The sequence below is a fragment of the Tamandua tetradactyla genome, chromosome 9 (genome assembly GCF_023851605.1).
Source record: "Tamandua tetradactyla isolate mTamTet1 chromosome 9, mTamTet1.pri, whole genome shotgun sequence".
Lineage (NCBI taxonomy): Eukaryota > Metazoa > Chordata > Mammalia > Pilosa > Myrmecophagidae > Tamandua > Tamandua tetradactyla.
Genome location: NC_135335.1, coordinates 10,298,131 through 10,312,970, shown reverse-complemented (window position 1 = coordinate 10,312,970; position 14,840 = coordinate 10,298,131). Strand labels below are relative to the sequence as shown.

Below are 14,840 nucleotides of genomic sequence, written 5' to 3'. Positions count from 1 at the left end.
GGGCCAGGGGTGCGCTCCCCAGAGGGGACAGAGAGGTTGTCCAGGCACCCGAGGCCCGGGCCCCGGGTGGGTTCTCAGCTCCTCGGGAGGGTGGCGTGGGGTTCCGGAGCGCACCGCCCTGACGCCCGCCCTTCGCCCACCCAGCCGGGCGCTGTCACGTTCCAGCCGCCTGACTCAGGCCGCGCGGGGCGGGGAGCCGGGAGGCGGCGCCGGCGCCCGCCTCGGCCCCGGAGGCGGCACCAGGAAGCGCCCGCCCCGGCTGGAGCCGCCATGTAACCGGCGCCGCCCGGAGCCCGACCCGCGCGGGCCCAAGCGACCCGCCCGCCATGGGGGACGAGGACGACGACGAGAGCTGCGCGGTGGAGCTGCGGATCACCGAAGGTGGGACGGGGGGCGGCCGGGCTGGGGGGCGGGGGCGGGTGAGGGCCGCCGGGCCGCGGGGCCGGGAGGGGTCATGGACCGGCTGGGCTCATTCCGCCCTGTGCTCCCAGCCAACTTGACCGGGCACGAGGAGAAGGTGAGCGTGGAGAACTTCGAGCTGCTCAAGGTGCTGGGCACGGGAGGTGAGGACCACCGTCCAACGGGCAGGTGTTCCCGGCACGCTCCCGGGCTGCAAACCTGCCTGGGCTCGGCACCAGCCCCGGGGAAGGGCCCCCACCCTTTCCCGGCACATCCCGCTTTGCCTGCCCCCTCCCTTGCCCTGCCAGGGATTGCAGGCCCACTCCCAGGGCGGGCGCCACGCTGACCTCGTTCCTCCCTGTAAGCTCCCGCGTGTGCATGACCCCATCCCGGATCTGCAGACACCCTCGGGGGCTTGCACCCCACCCAAGTGATTTGCACAGCTCCCCTCCTCCCCCCGAATGAGAACCCCTTCCCCCGCTCTGTAAAACTCCCCAGTCCTGGTTTGCACATCCCTCCCCCGGTGGCGGGAGGTGGCTGCTCCTCTGCCTCTCTTCCTTGGGTTTGCATCCTCTGGCAGGTTTGCGCATGCCCCGCCCCCACCTCTCGCTGCAGACCTCCAGGAGTTGCTTGCTCCCCAGCCCAGGCTGCACATCCCCTCTCTGGTTTTGGAAAGCACCCTCCTGGGGTTTGCACGCCTTTTCCTTAGAAGGTTCTTCCAGCCCTTTGCACATCTGCCTCTCGCCCCAGCGCCTTCCCCCGAGTTGCACACCCTCCTGGGTTGGCAATACCCCAACCGCCAACAGTCTGCACCAGCCACCCACCACCCCCCTCACAGCCTCTCCCATCTCCCCAACTCGCTGCCCCCACAGCCTACGGGAAGGTGTTCCTGGTGCGGAAGGCGGGCGGGCACGACGCGGGGAAGCTGTACGCCATGAAGGTGCTGCGCAAGGCGGCGCTGGTACAGCGCGCCAAGACTCAGGAGCACACGCGCACGGAGCGCTCGGTGCTGGAGCTGGTGCGCCAGGCGCCCTTCCTGGTCACGCTGCACTACGCCTTCCAGACCGATGCCAAGCTGCACCTCATCCTGGGTGAGGACCAGGCCGCAAGCCGACCCTGGTCGGGGGGGCCGGGGGTGGATGAGCCTCCCCCATGGGGGCTGCCCTGCAACCTGCACCCCGTCCCCCAGACTATGTGAACGGCGGCGAGATGTTCACCCACCTCTACCAGCGCCAGTACTTCAAGGAGGCAGAGGTGCGCGTGTATGGGGGCGAGATCGTGCTGGCCCTGGAATACCTGCACAAGGTGGGCGAGGGCCTGGCCAAGAGGCTTCACCTGGGGATGGGTCTGGGCCTTTTGAGGGGCCTCCCAGCGTGGCAGCCTCAGTTCTCCAACTGGGTCTCCGCCTGGGACGGAGGGGGCGGTCGTAAACTTGGTGGGGACTCCAGCTGCTTCCACAGGCTCAGCATTGCTTCGTGGGGTCTCCTCTCCTCGTGCTTCCTGAAAGGGGCTTTCCTCTTACAGGGAACTTGGGGCTGCCTCTCATAGAACTTCCTCAAATAGAGACCTCTTGTCGTAGCTCCAAAGGCCTTCTTGAAATGGGGCCCTGTGCACAGGCTCTCTCTCTGGGGACTTCTGTCCCTTAAAATGGCCCTTCTTACCCAGCGGCCTGGCTGTGCCCTGGCCACACGTTCCTGGGGATCCCTCTGAATCCAGATGTTGTTGCTCAGGAACTTCTGGTGGTGGCGGTAGTGGTGTTTCCTTGTCCAAAGCAGGGACCCAGGCTGGAGGAGCTGGGAGGTGGGGAGGGGTTGTTGGCATCTGGGGATCCGGAGCTGGGTAGGACCTCGGGGGAGGAAGCCTCAGCGCCCCGCTTGCCCCTGGCAGCTGGGCATCGTTTACCGAGACCTGAAGCTGGAGAACGTGCTGCTCGACTCCGAGGGCCACATCGTCCTCACGGATTTCGGGCTTAGCAAGGAGTTCCTGACAGAGGAGGTGAGTGGACGGCATCTCTGCGTACTGCCGGCCCCCTCCCCGGTCGTGGCATCTCCTTCCTGCCTCTTCCTTTTCTGTGCCTGGCCTCCCTGGCAGAGGCGATCAGATCCAGGCCCTGATGTCAGGAAGCCCCCAACGGCTCCAGCCCCCCACGAGCCGATCGGGTCCTTGGGGGGTGGCACGAGAGAGGCCTCTGAGACCGACAGGGTCCTCTCGCCCTTCCAGAAAGAACGGACCTTCTCCTTCTGTGGCACTATTGAGTACATGGCCCCCGAAATCATCCGCAGCAAGTCGGGGCATGGCAAGGTGGGTTGGTGGAGGGGGGCGGGTAGTGGGGGGCACAGCAGGGTAGGGGGTAGGGGTGCAGCTGCAGGCCTTCACCCGGCCCCGCCTCGGCAGGCTGTGGACTGGTGGAGTCTGGGTATCCTGCTCTTCGAGCTGCTTACGGGGGCCTCACCCTTCACTCTGGAGGGCGAGAGGAACACGCAGGCCGAGGTGTCCCGGTGAGTAGGGCTGGACACAGGGGGCGCCTGAGGGGCCTCAGGGCCTGCCTGGGCAGGACTGTGGGGTGGGGGGCTCGCTGCCCCTGACGCCCCCCCAATCCTCCCAGACGGATCCTGAAGTGCTCCCCTCCCTTCCCCCCCCGGATTGGGCCCGTGGCGCAGGACCTGCTGCAGCGGCTGCTTTGCAAGGACCCCAAGAAGCGACTGGGTGCGGGGCCCCAGAGGGCACAGGAAGTCAAGAGCCACCCCTTCTTCCAGGTGAGGCGCTCAACTCTGGGGTCCCCATCCCTCCCTACACCCACCCAAGCCGGGCTGCCGCACTGGGCTGGGGACACTGGAGGCCTGGTCTGAGCCTGGCGCATTTCACTTTATCCAGAAACTGCGGCCAGATAAAGCACGGATGTGTAGGTCGAGGCTTACCTTCATAGCCACCTCCACTGGAGCTGGGCGGTTGGGTTCTCTCCACTGGAGCTGGGCGGTTGGGTTCCTGGAAGAATCCTAGGTTCATCGACTGACAGGGCTGGCAGGGACTCCAGGTGAATTAGTCCTGTCCTTTCATCACACAGGCCCAGAGAGGGGAGGTGACCTGCCTAAGATTGCACAGTTATTGGTGTAGAGCTGGGAATGGAACCCAGGTGTCCTCTGGGTCCAAACTGGTAATAAAATATCACGCTTCTGGCTCTTAGCATCCACCAGGCGCTGTGTTCTCTGCCACTGCTGGACAGCCTGTGTGGCTGTAATTCAGGTGGATGGCTGACGGGCTCATGCAGAGACTTTGCTCACTTGCTGAGAGCACAAGCATGTTGGAGTCCAGGGCAGAGTGAGTTTCACCTTGTTTTGAGAACTCACTGACCCAGGTGCCATGCACAACCATTGTCAGTGCCTTGCAGCGCCCCAAAACAGCAGATGCCCACCGTGTGCCGGCCCTTTGCTTGTACTGTCTCACATAACCCTCAGAACTACCCTGATTATCCTCATCTCTGTAAAGGAGGATACTGAGGTTCAGAGAAGTTAAGCAATTTGCCCATGGTCTCCTACCCAGGAAGCAGTGGAGCTCAGGGTCAAAGCCAGGTCTGATGAGTCCAAGGCCTGTGCTTTTGACCCCTATCTTCTGATGACGGGTGGGTATCATATTGGCCACTTGTCTGACTTTGTAATGAAAGCACCCATTTAGGGGCACTTCCGGCGAGCCAGGCACTCTGTTACCTATGTTATGAGTGTCACCTTCCCCTGAACCTTCCCAGCAAGCACCAGCCTAGAAGAGCCCATGGAGATGCTTTCTCAGAGTTTAAGTCTCCATGGTGAAGAGGTCCCTTCCTTGAGGGAGTGGCTGGGCAGTGTTGGTTTCCTTTAGAGAATTGCTCAACACCCCTTGCACGCATGCCAGGCACGGTGCTGGAGGTGGGTTGATGCATCACACAGGAGAGGCCCCGATGTCTTTGATGCCTGACATTTGGGAGAGGTGTTTTCCTCATCCCTCCTTCCTTATGGTCTTAGCACTTTGGCCATAGCAATACTGAGATTTTTGGTGTGGAACTAGAGCCTTCAAGAATCAGGTTTCTTGGCTGCAAGTGACAAAAAGTCCTACTCAGAAGGTGGTAGCCACTGGAATAGAATTTGGCTGCTAGTCATGGAGATCAGTATGAATGGTGGCCTAAATAGGATAAAGGTTTATTATTCTTTTTTCTTAAAGGTTTATTATTATTGTTCTCACATCAGAAAGGTCCACAGTTTGGCAGGCCAGGGCTGTGCCGTGTCTCCATGGTACCTTCAAGAATCTAAGCTTCTTTTTAAAAATGTGCTTTCCCATTCCTAGCACCCAGTGTCCATCCCCAGGGTTGCCTCATGATCCAGTATGGCTGCTGGAGCTCTTGCCATCTAATCTGCTCTCCAGGCAGGAAGAAGAAGGAAGGGAGGGGCAAAAAAGACCCTTGTAAATTGTCTACCCTTCTCTTGAGGATCTTACCCTGGAGTCCTACCTCGCAATTTTGGCTTACAAGGTTTTGGTCACTTCCAGCTGCAAAGAAATTTGTAAAATATTATCTTTTAGTTGTGTACATTTCTGCCTGGGATAAAATTGAGGCTATGGTACTAAGGAAGATGTTGAGCAGACAGTTAACAGACTCCGTTACACTGGCTTAGCCATAAAAGGGCATATTTTAACTCCCATAGTGAAAAGTCCAAGGAAAAGCGTACTGCTTTCAGGCAAGGCTGCATCCAGGGGCTCAGACTGTATCATTAGGAATCTCTTTCTTTGTTTCTTGGTTCTGTTTTTCTGCAAGGGGACTTCATCATTAGACCTTGAGAGGTGTCTCCAGCAATTCTAGGCTCACATACTCCCAAACTTAAGTCCAGTAGGAGGAGATTTGTTTGGTATTCAAACCAATTATATTAAAAATCCCAGAATTTTAACTGAGCAGGGTGAAGAGGTGGTTCTCCAAGGGAAATGGATTCTGTTGCCAAAGGTATGGGAATGGAAGCTGGGGAGGCAGGAAAAACAGCTGCTCACCCCAAATGCCAGAGAGGCTCTCACTTCGCTAAGGTGGGCCTGAGCGGAAAGGGACTTTCAGTTCCTGCCCTTTGACCCTAACCTCTGAACCCTTTTCCTCAGGGTCTGGATTGGGCTGCTCTGGCCGCCAGGAAGATTCCAGCCCCCTTCCAACCCCAGATCCGCTCAGAGCTGGATGTGGGCAATTTTGCAGAGGAGTTTACCCGGCTGGAGCCCGTCTACTCGCCCCCTGGCAGCCCCCCATCTGGGGACCCTCGCATCTTCCAGGTGAGTGAGAGCGCACAGACCCCCTGATGCAGGGGAGGCAGGTCTCTGCTGCCTGCTTCGACCTGGCTGAGCTGTGGATGCTGAAAAGACCCTTCGTCCTGATCAGGCCTCCCCCTCATCTTGCTCTGAGTTTCACTCTGCAAGTCCTTGCTTGCCCCTGCTTCCACTCCACTGCCTACAGCATTTCTTCTCCCAACCTCACTGCACCCCCTGTTCAGTGTTCCTGGCCCTTCCTTCCTCCACTTTCCCTTCTGTAGCTTCCCAACTGAACATTCCAGTCCCCTGGTTCCATGCCTGCCCTGTCCTCTTTGGTGGCTCGGTGGACCATATGATTTTCCTTCTCAAGCTTGTCCCTTGAGATTTCCCAAAAGACAGGGAACGACTCAATACTTGCGGGGCCCCTGGAGTTGTCAGCCATGGAGACCACCACAGCAGGACACATCTTTGATGGTTCATGGCTTATGTTTAAACTTTGTGGAATGTTCCTTTCTACTCCATTATACCCTTATTACATAAAAATCACTTTTAAGTTATTTTACTTGCTTAAGGGGATACCTAGGAAGCCATGCTATGTCTATACTTTGGCTTTGCATGTCCCTTGAGACCCCACCTCACATTCCTGGGGGCACAGGCCTTTTTCGTCCAGTTATAGAAATCAAGTGCAAGCTCCTTTGCTTGGCACTCGAGGCCCTGCACGGTGGGGACCTTGCTTAGTGCCCTAGCCTCAGAGCTCCCTATCATCCCCCTTGATGCACCAAAACATACCTACGTGCATTTGCCCAGGCCGTTCGTGCAACCTGGCATGCCTTCCCCACGGGTATCCCCTTGGCAAGCTCACATCCATCCTTCAAATCTTGTTGCCCAGTGCAGCCATTGGTGCCTGCACTTTCCCTGTTCCTGTGCCCACCGGGTCGCCCTTTTGCAGACAGCACTTCCTTCCGCACAGTTTGTCATGTCGAATCCTGACAGCCTGAGCGAGACTGCCTGCCTCCCCCCTGGCCTGGGAGCTTCTGGAGAGTGGGGACCGTGTGATTAATTTCTCTGTCCCTAAGCCCAGCACAGGGCCTGGCCTGTAAGGAGATGCTCCATAAATATTAAATGAAAACAGACCAATATCAATAATGGATGGCTCAGTTTCCTCTCTAAAGCTCTTGGAAGTAGCGACAATTCTCTGCTTGAAGGCCCCTTGTTCCACTGTCTCAGTCCTAATGAGAAAGTTCTTTCTTATGGGCTGATGCTTACTTTCACTCATTTGGGTTAAAAATGTATTCTGAGCGCCAACACTAATTATACATCCCCATATAATGAGGCACTGATCTGGGTATTGGGGACATATCAGAGGATCTAATTGGCAAAAAATCCCACCATGCCGAGCTTGCATTCCCGTGCCCGGTGGGGCTGCATTTTTAGGAGAAAGTCACACATTAAGATGACCCTTGAAAATGTCCTATTGCCAGGACAGGGGTGTTTAGGAAAGGCAGAGGGTTAGCTTTGGTTTCTCTCTGCATTTCCTCAGTAGCTGCCTTGCAGAGGAGGCTAAAGTCTGCTTTGAAAGGGAGGAGTAGGTTTTAGGGTGGAGTCTAACCCTGTGTGATGGCCAGCCCCGGACTTCAGCCCGTCCTTATCTGAACCTCTATACTGTGCCAGGTGCTGCCCTTGCTTTGGCGGGGGTGGGGGTGGGGGTCGGCAGGGGTCACTGATGAGAAAAATGGGGTCACCGCCTGGTGGAGGGGACAGACATGGCTCCAAGTGATGACAAAACAAGACGGAGTAAAACGTGTCCAGGCATCCTGGGTGCACCTCTCCTTGCCCACGGTCCACCCCGCCCTCCTGCCAGGCTCCCCCCACGTCAGGGCCTCCCAGGCACTCCTTTCCTGCACCCCCAGACCCCAGTTGCTCATCCGCCCCCCCCCCCCCCCCCGCAGGGCTACTCCTTTGTGGCGCCGTCCATCCTGTTTGACCGTAACAATGCCGTGATGACTGATGTGCTGGAAGCGTCCGGTGCTGGGGACAGGCCCGGCCGGGCGGCGGTGGCCAGGAGCGCCATGATGCAGGTGGGCTGGGAAGGGGTGGGGGAGATGGGGTCGGGATGGGGAGGTCCGAGCCTGGGGTCTCCAGGGGTGAGGTCCCGCGCTCCGGGATGGGAGCCCTGACTCGCGCCCTCTTCGCCTCCAGGACTCGCCCTTCTTCCAGCAGTACGAGCTGGACCTGCGGGAGCCCGCGCTGGGCCAGGGCAGCTTCTCGGTGTGTCGCCGCTGCCGCCAGCGCCAGAGCGGCCAGGAGTTCGCGGTGAAGATCCTCAGCCGCAGGTGGGTGGGGCTGGGGTGGGCGGGGTCCGGGTGGGCGGGCGGGGCCGGAGGTCAGCGGCCCTGACCCTGCCTGCCCCGCCCCCCCACCCGCCCCAGACTGGAGGCGAACACACAGCGCGAGGTGACCGCCCTGCGGCTGTGCCAGTCACACCCCAATGTGGTGAAATTGCACGAGGTCCATCACGACCAGGTGAGGCCTTCAACAGGGCTGGGGCGGAGCGCGGGGCCGGCAGTGGCGGCGAGTGGGCGGGGCGCGAGGGGATGGCCAGGGGGCGGGGCCTGCGTGCTTGGTGGGCCCAGGAGGCGGGGCCTGCGAGGGCCAGGAGAGGTCAAGAAGGCTGGACTTGGACGGGAGTAGGGCCTGAGGGTCCCAGGCGGAGCTGAGGCTGCAATTTGACGGCATGGGGTGGGGGCTGGGTAAGCCTTGTGGGGGGCGGGGCTTGAAGATGGCCAAAGCGGTGGGGGACTGGAAGGTCGTGGGGGCAGCATCTGAGGGCTAGGAGGTCCTAAGGAGGTTGTTGGGGCGGCCCTGGAGGCGGGGCTTGAGCTTGGGTCTGGCGCGAGGCCCGGGAAGTGGGACTCGAGGGGCGGGGCCTGGAGCCTGGGGGCGGGGCTGGCGGGCGGTGACCTTGGCCCCGTCGCGCCACCCGCAGCTGCACACGTACCTGGTCCTGGAGCTGCTGCGGGGCGGGGAGCTGCTGGAGCACATCCGCAAGAAGCGGCACTTCAGCGAGTCGGAGGCCAGCCAGATCCTGCGCAGCCTCGTGTCGGCCGTGAGCTTCATGCATGAGGAAGCGGGCGTGGTGCACCGTGACCTCAAGCCCGAGGTGGGCGCGGATGCCCGGGCGGCAGGAGCCGGGCTGCGGCGCAGGGTGGGGGGGGGGGCGGGTGGGTGGGCCTGTCTCTGACCGTTCGTCCCCGCGCCGCCGTCTGTCTCACAGAATGTCCTGTATGCCGACGAGACGCCCGGGGCCCCCGTGAAGATCATCGATTTCGGGTTTGCGCGGCTGCGGCCGCAGAGCCCCGCGGGGCCCATGCAGACGCCCTGCTTCACGCTGCAGTACGCGGCCCCCGAGCTGCTGGCGCAGCAGGGCTACGACGAGTCCTGCGATCTCTGGAGCCTCGGCGTCATTCTGGTACGGGGCAGCATCATCCTGCCCTGCACTGGGCATCTTGGTGGGGGTGGCCGGGCTTGGTCTGGGGTTGCAGCCGAGAGGTGCTGTGCCCGAGGGACAGGGTCGCTCTGGTGCTGGGGTCGGAGGCAGCCTCGCACTAGGGCCCCAGAGCTTCATCGGCCTTGGGCCCCAGGAGTTAGCGAGGGCGGAATGGGCGCAGCTTTCTGGCCTCCCTCGGCCCCGCAGCCGGAGTTGATCTCACTTCTCCCCTCATTCCCCCCAGTACATGATGCTCTCGGGACAGGTCCCCTTCCAGGGGGCCTCTGGCCAGGGCGGGCAGAGCCAGGCGGCCGAGATCATGTGCAAGATCCGCGAGGGGCGCTTCTCCCTCGACGGAGAGGCCTGGCAGGGCGTGTCCGAGGAGGCCAAGGAGCTGGTCCGAGGTGCGGAGGTCGCGGGCCATGGTTGGGAGGGGCGAGGGCACCGGGTCACGAGTGGGGCAGGGATCGGCCCAGGGTCAGGAGGCTTGGGTCGAGGGGACCGGTACAGGAGAAATGTGCGGGGCTGTTAGGACCTCTCCGCGGCGCAGCTTCCCCACGAAACCGGTCCCCAGCACCTCCTCGCCTCCAGGGCTCCTGACCGTGGACCCTAGCAAGCGGCTGAAGCTGGAGGGGCTGCGGGGCAGCTCGTGGCTGCAGGACGGCAGCGCGCGCTCCTCGCCCCCGCTGCGGACGCCCGACGTGCTCGAGTCCTCCGGGCAGGCGGTGCGCTCGGGCCTCAACGCCACGTTCATGGTGAGGGGCGGGGCCTCTGGAGGGGGGGCAGGGCCTGGGGGGGTGCGCAGGGGTCTCGGGGGGCGGGGCCTCGGAGCCCGGGAAGGTGAGCCCGGAAGCCAATGACCTTTTGGCTGGACCCGGCGGGGTGGGAGGAGGGTCCGGGGTGCGCGGCCAGACTGGCTTCTGGAAGGCGGGGTTGGGGCCGGGGCTGCACTGCCTCCCTCCCCCCAGGCGTTCAACCGGGGCAAGCGCGAGGGCTTCTTCCTGAAGAGCGTGGAGAACGCGCCCCTGGCCAAGCGGCGGAAGCAGAAGCTGCGGAGCGCGGCCGCCTCCCGCCGCGGCTCCCCGGCCCCCGCCGCCCCCGGTCGGGCCCCCGCCGCCAAGGGGAACCCTCGCCGCCCCAACGGCCCCCTGCCCCCCTCCTAGCCCACCCCCGTCCCCCGTGATGTCTTTCTCCTTCCCTCTCCGGAGCAGCGACCTGGGAGCCGGCCCTGTGTCACCAGGCCTCGGCCAGCGGCTCAGCCCTGACCCCCAGGGACTGCCCGGCCGTCCCTCCATCCCCCCACTCCCAGACAGAGCAGAAGTATTTTTATAAGCAGAGAATTTTTTATGTCCTACCAGGTAGAGTTAGAGATGCAGGGAGGGAGGGGCCTGCTGGAGAGTGGGCTGGGGGTGGGGGGACACTGCCCCATCAGGGCGGAGGCCCTTCTCCCCAGGGTGCTGCCCCAGCAGGGAAGGGCTCCTCCTCGTTTCTAAGCACTGAGTTGCTACAGGGAGAAGCTGGGACTCCTCCCCTCCGCTTTCCCTTAGGCCCAGCCCCTGGGAGGGGGCATCCCTCCAGCTGTCACTTTACGGACTGTGCAATTGCATCCACCAAAGACCTTTGTTGAGGGGCTTGAGGGAGAGGCCCTGGCGGACCCCCGGAGCATTTCTGCCTCATGTTCTGAGACCTGTTTCCCCTATCCAGGCGAAGGAACAAGGCAGGCCCCCTTCTCCAAAGGGGAGGCCCTCTTGTCACCCACCTCTTCCCCTTTGGCACAGCTGCCCTGGCTGGAGGGCAGGGCCGTGGGGAGCTGGGGCAGGCGTCCTCGGCTTCTGCCTCAGCCATCCAGGCCGTGCCTTTGATTTTAAATAAAAGTCCACCCTGTGCCGCATGTGGCATCTGTGTGTGTGTGTGTGCGTGCGTGCGCGCGTGTACCCGCAGGTTTGTGTGTGGGGAACCAGATTTCCTGGGGCAGGCAGATTGCCTGCCACTGGGGAACCTCAGAGGGAAATGACAGGGCAGATTGCTTCTGGGCTGAGAAAGTTCCTTTGTCCTTGGCTTTTGGAGGGATCAGACTCTTGGCGGTGTGTCTGGACAGCCCTGCAATATTATCATTTTAGGAATCTCTTGATTGTAACAAAATACAAAAGCCAACCTAAACTCGTTTAAGCGAAATTAAGGCTCCTGTGAATACCCAGTCCAAGGGTAGCTTCAGGTGAGGCCTGATTTGGGCTCCAAAGTCAGGACTCACTTTCCCAGTCTGCAGCTCTTTTTCTGGTCCCTTGGTGTTGTCCGAGGCTGGAGGCTCCCCATAGGGCTCCAAGCTGGGTGCCAGGTGCTGCATGGGCTCCAGGTTGGAATCTGGTGATAAAGGGGACAGTCTTTGTTTTGGCATCCCCAATGGAAACCCTGAGATGTACTCTGATTCGGTCCACTTGGGCCGTGTGGCCAAGCAATGTGTTCGTTGGATGGATCCCAAGCTCCCCTTCTGGAAGCTTCCGGGGTGAAGATTAGGGGAAGGGATGGTCTCCTAGAGCCGGGGGTCCGCTGGGCAGTGCTGTCTGTGACGGAGAGAGTGAGGCAGGCAATATTGGCACCCATCGCAGGGGATGTCTGGGACTCTTCCCTGTGCGAAGTTTGCTGGGTGGTGGCGGTCGTGGGACAGCTGTGACCTGAGCGCCCTTGCTGACCCCTGAGATCAGGGACATTTTGTCCACAGAGTTCCTAGATACCATGCCAGGCACTTGCACCCCTTCCCCCTCCAGTTACCAGGTAGGGCCACCTCTTGGTGCTGAAGTCTAAGCAGACCTCCTGGCCAGGTGGGATCTCACAGGGGTGGGTCAAAGACATTTGGGTGCAGTGGGGCACCCAACTGTGTCCTATCTTGGTGGTTCGAGGGGGAAGGAGGGGCCCAGGAGGAAGCAGGGAGGAAAAGCACCTCTAATTCCTACTCCTGTTTCCTGGACTGTGAACTTGAGCAAGTTACCTAATAGTCTTGGGTTCCCCCATTTGCCAGCTGGGGGTCTCGGGGCTCTTAGGAGGTGTAAGTGGGTGGCCGCTTTATCAGCAAATATTTGTTGAGATTTACTTTGCTCTTCTGATGTGCCTGGAACTGTCCTAAACACACGAGGTGATGTTATTTAATCCTCCCGACGAGGTTAGGGGAAAAGTGTCATGTCCATTTTAGGGATGCCAAAAGTTTAGAAGAGAAAAAGCAAAAACAGAAGTTAAATACCTTGTCCACAATCACTCAGACAGAAGCACCTTCGAGCGCGGCAGTCTGATTTATCCCAGTTGCTGGATGTTTGGATTGTTTCTTTTGTATATGATGCTGAGACAAGTTTGTACATAAATCTGTGCATTAAAAATAATGGCTTCGTTGAGACATAATTCACACACCGTACAACACACTCCTTTAAAGTGTACAATTCCCTGGTTTTTGGTATATTCACAGTTGTGCAGCCATCCCCATGATCTAATTGTAGAACATTTTGCCACTCCAACAAGAATCCCTGCACCCGCTGGCAGTCACTCTCCATTTCCCCCCAAATCTCCAGCCCTAGCGAGCCACTAATCCACCTTCTATCTCTGTGGATTTACCTATATACTATTTTTTTTTTTTTTTACATTGGCAGACCCTCGGAATCAAACCTGGGTTTTGGGCATGGCAGGCGAGAATTCTGCCACTGAGCCACCATTGCACCGCCCTACCTACGTACTTTTTAAATACCGCCTTCCCTCCTCCCCCCGAATACTGTGCTGAGGTCCACTCCCAGCAGCCAGATTGGAAAAGTCCCATTTTATCCCGTGCTCACAAGCACCCCGAGCGGGGAGCTCAATGGAGTGGAAAAAGCAGTGGCTTAGAGGAATGAGCCAGCCCTGGATTCGAATCCAGCCCCTGCCTTGTGGTCAGGGCTCCTGCCGGCGGAAACAGATGCGACTTGGGGGTGGTCAGCAGTGGGGCTGGGGGTGGGGGCCAGAAGCAAGTGACCACTCAGATTCACACATCTGCTGTCACACGTTTGGCCTCTGCCCAGACCAGCCTCAGAAGCAGGCTGTCTCTTTCAAGGGGGCTGAGTAGTACTGCAAACTGGGCTGCCTTTGCCTGGCCCAAGACTCTTGTGCCTCGGGTCCGACACATATATTAAAGTGAGAAAATGCACTGCCGATGAAAGTCGGATGTTTTAACTTGTCCTTCCTGCAGGGTGTAAATAGCCGGGGCAGAATCCTGTCATCTCCACAGGCAGGGCCTCTGCTACCCAGTTTTCCACAGTCCCCACCACTCCCTATAACTTCCCTGGCTCTGTCCCTCATTTATACCCAACCCCTCTAGGCATTTGAGTTTGTGACTCTGATATAAACGGTCTCTCTCCACATTTACTGCTGCACGTAATGGGATTTGTGAAACGTCAAAGTTCAAAGATGGCTCTTATGTCTTTTTGTTTCAAAATGTAAATTTAACATATTTTTGAAAAGGTAATCAATCCAACGCGATTCAAAATTTATTGCATACAAATGTCCTGACCCTCAGCCAATTTCCCTTTGTCATCAGTACTTGTGGAGTCTTCCAGTGTATTTTATGCATATTCAGAGAAATTTTGTTTTGAAAAAAGTATATTAATTGAAAGCTCATTTTTAAAAAACCATCAGAAAATACAAAGTAAGGGAAAAATTCTAAAGTCATCTGCGGTATTACCTGCCATAGATAATCACTGTCAACATTTTAACATATTTACGTCCAGATTTTTCTTTATTAATGCAGATTTTTAATTGACTTGGTATCAAAATCCTAATAGGTTATTCTAACTGTTTTTAAACTCAGAAATATATTATGAGTATCTTTCTATGCCGATGACTATATTTTAAGGTCATTTTTTGTAGCTGCCTAATATTCCACTGTGGGCATATACTTTTCTGTTCCTTATTTTCGGACACTTGTGCTTGCTTCAATCCCTTGTTATTTTAAACAGTGCTGTAGTGAACATCCTTGCACCTTCATCTTTATTCACCGGTCTCAACATTTCCTTAGGATACTTTTTTTCTTTAGAAGTGGAGTCAATGAGCTAACGGAGGCGGCCGTGCGTGTACGTTATAAAGACTTCTGATGTCTGATCGAGATGCCCTTCAGAAAGAGTATAGAAAGAGCCCAACATTTGGAGAAGCGTGGGTGAGATCAAAGATGCTGCCTCCTTTAAAATGAAAGCTGAGTGTGTCCTGGCCGGCCCTCCCCCCCCAACCCCCCTCCCCCCATCGTCTTTTTCTTGGCAGAGCTCCTGGAGAGCTCCTGGGTCTGGCTGGTCCCTTGATGGGGGCGGGGCTGGGGCACAGTGTGGACCGTGAGCAGAGGCTGATGGGAAACTCGTTCATCGCCACAGCTGGCCCGGACCTGACACCTCCCCGCGAAGTCGGGGTGGGCTGGGGCGCTTGTGTGGAGAAGGTGGAGCGTGAACTCCCGTGCATCTGGCCCTGGCTCTCCAGGGAGTGGGTGTGGGGTAAGGGCAGGAGGGCCTGGGCAGCTGGAAAGTCCCCTGGGAGCTCGCAGACCTGTGAGCCGAACAGCGGGGTGGGGTCACACCCTGGCTCTGTCCGCCCCCCACCCACCCCCAGCTGGGCAATTGTGACCAAAGCCACCTGCACCCGAGGCTGCGTTGTCTCTCTAGTGGAGTGGGGGTAGAGCAGTACCCACCTTGCACAGAGGCCCTGG

At 58.7% G+C, this 14,840-nt stretch overlaps 1 protein-coding gene across 2 annotated transcripts; it reads left to right on the top strand.

Annotated features, from left to right (window-relative positions):
* Window positions 1-247: 247 nt before the first annotated feature.
* On the top strand, window positions 248-10,299 carry RPS6KA4 (ribosomal protein S6 kinase A4). 2 transcript variants are annotated; one of them, XM_077115846.1, is made up of 17 exons: window positions 248-381; window positions 492-563; window positions 1,272-1,490; window positions 1,589-1,704; window positions 2,287-2,394; window positions 2,620-2,700; window positions 2,794-2,897; window positions 3,005-3,155; window positions 5,509-5,673; window positions 7,599-7,727; window positions 7,849-7,982; window positions 8,079-8,172; window positions 8,636-8,809; window positions 8,924-9,118; window positions 9,381-9,540; window positions 9,728-9,891; window positions 10,105-10,299. In XM_077115846.1, exons 1-17 carry the CDS (start codon window positions 327-329, stop codon window positions 10,297-10,299), a joined length of 2,316 nt encoding a protein of 771 aa, XP_076971961.1. In that variant the 5' UTR covers window positions 248-326. The 2 variants fall into 2 exon arrangements, with proteins under 2 accessions (XP_076971961.1, XP_076971962.1); XM_077115847.1 differs by having other exon boundaries at window positions 298-381; window positions 492-517.
* The last annotated feature ends 4,541 nt before the right edge of the window (window positions 10,300-14,840 follow it).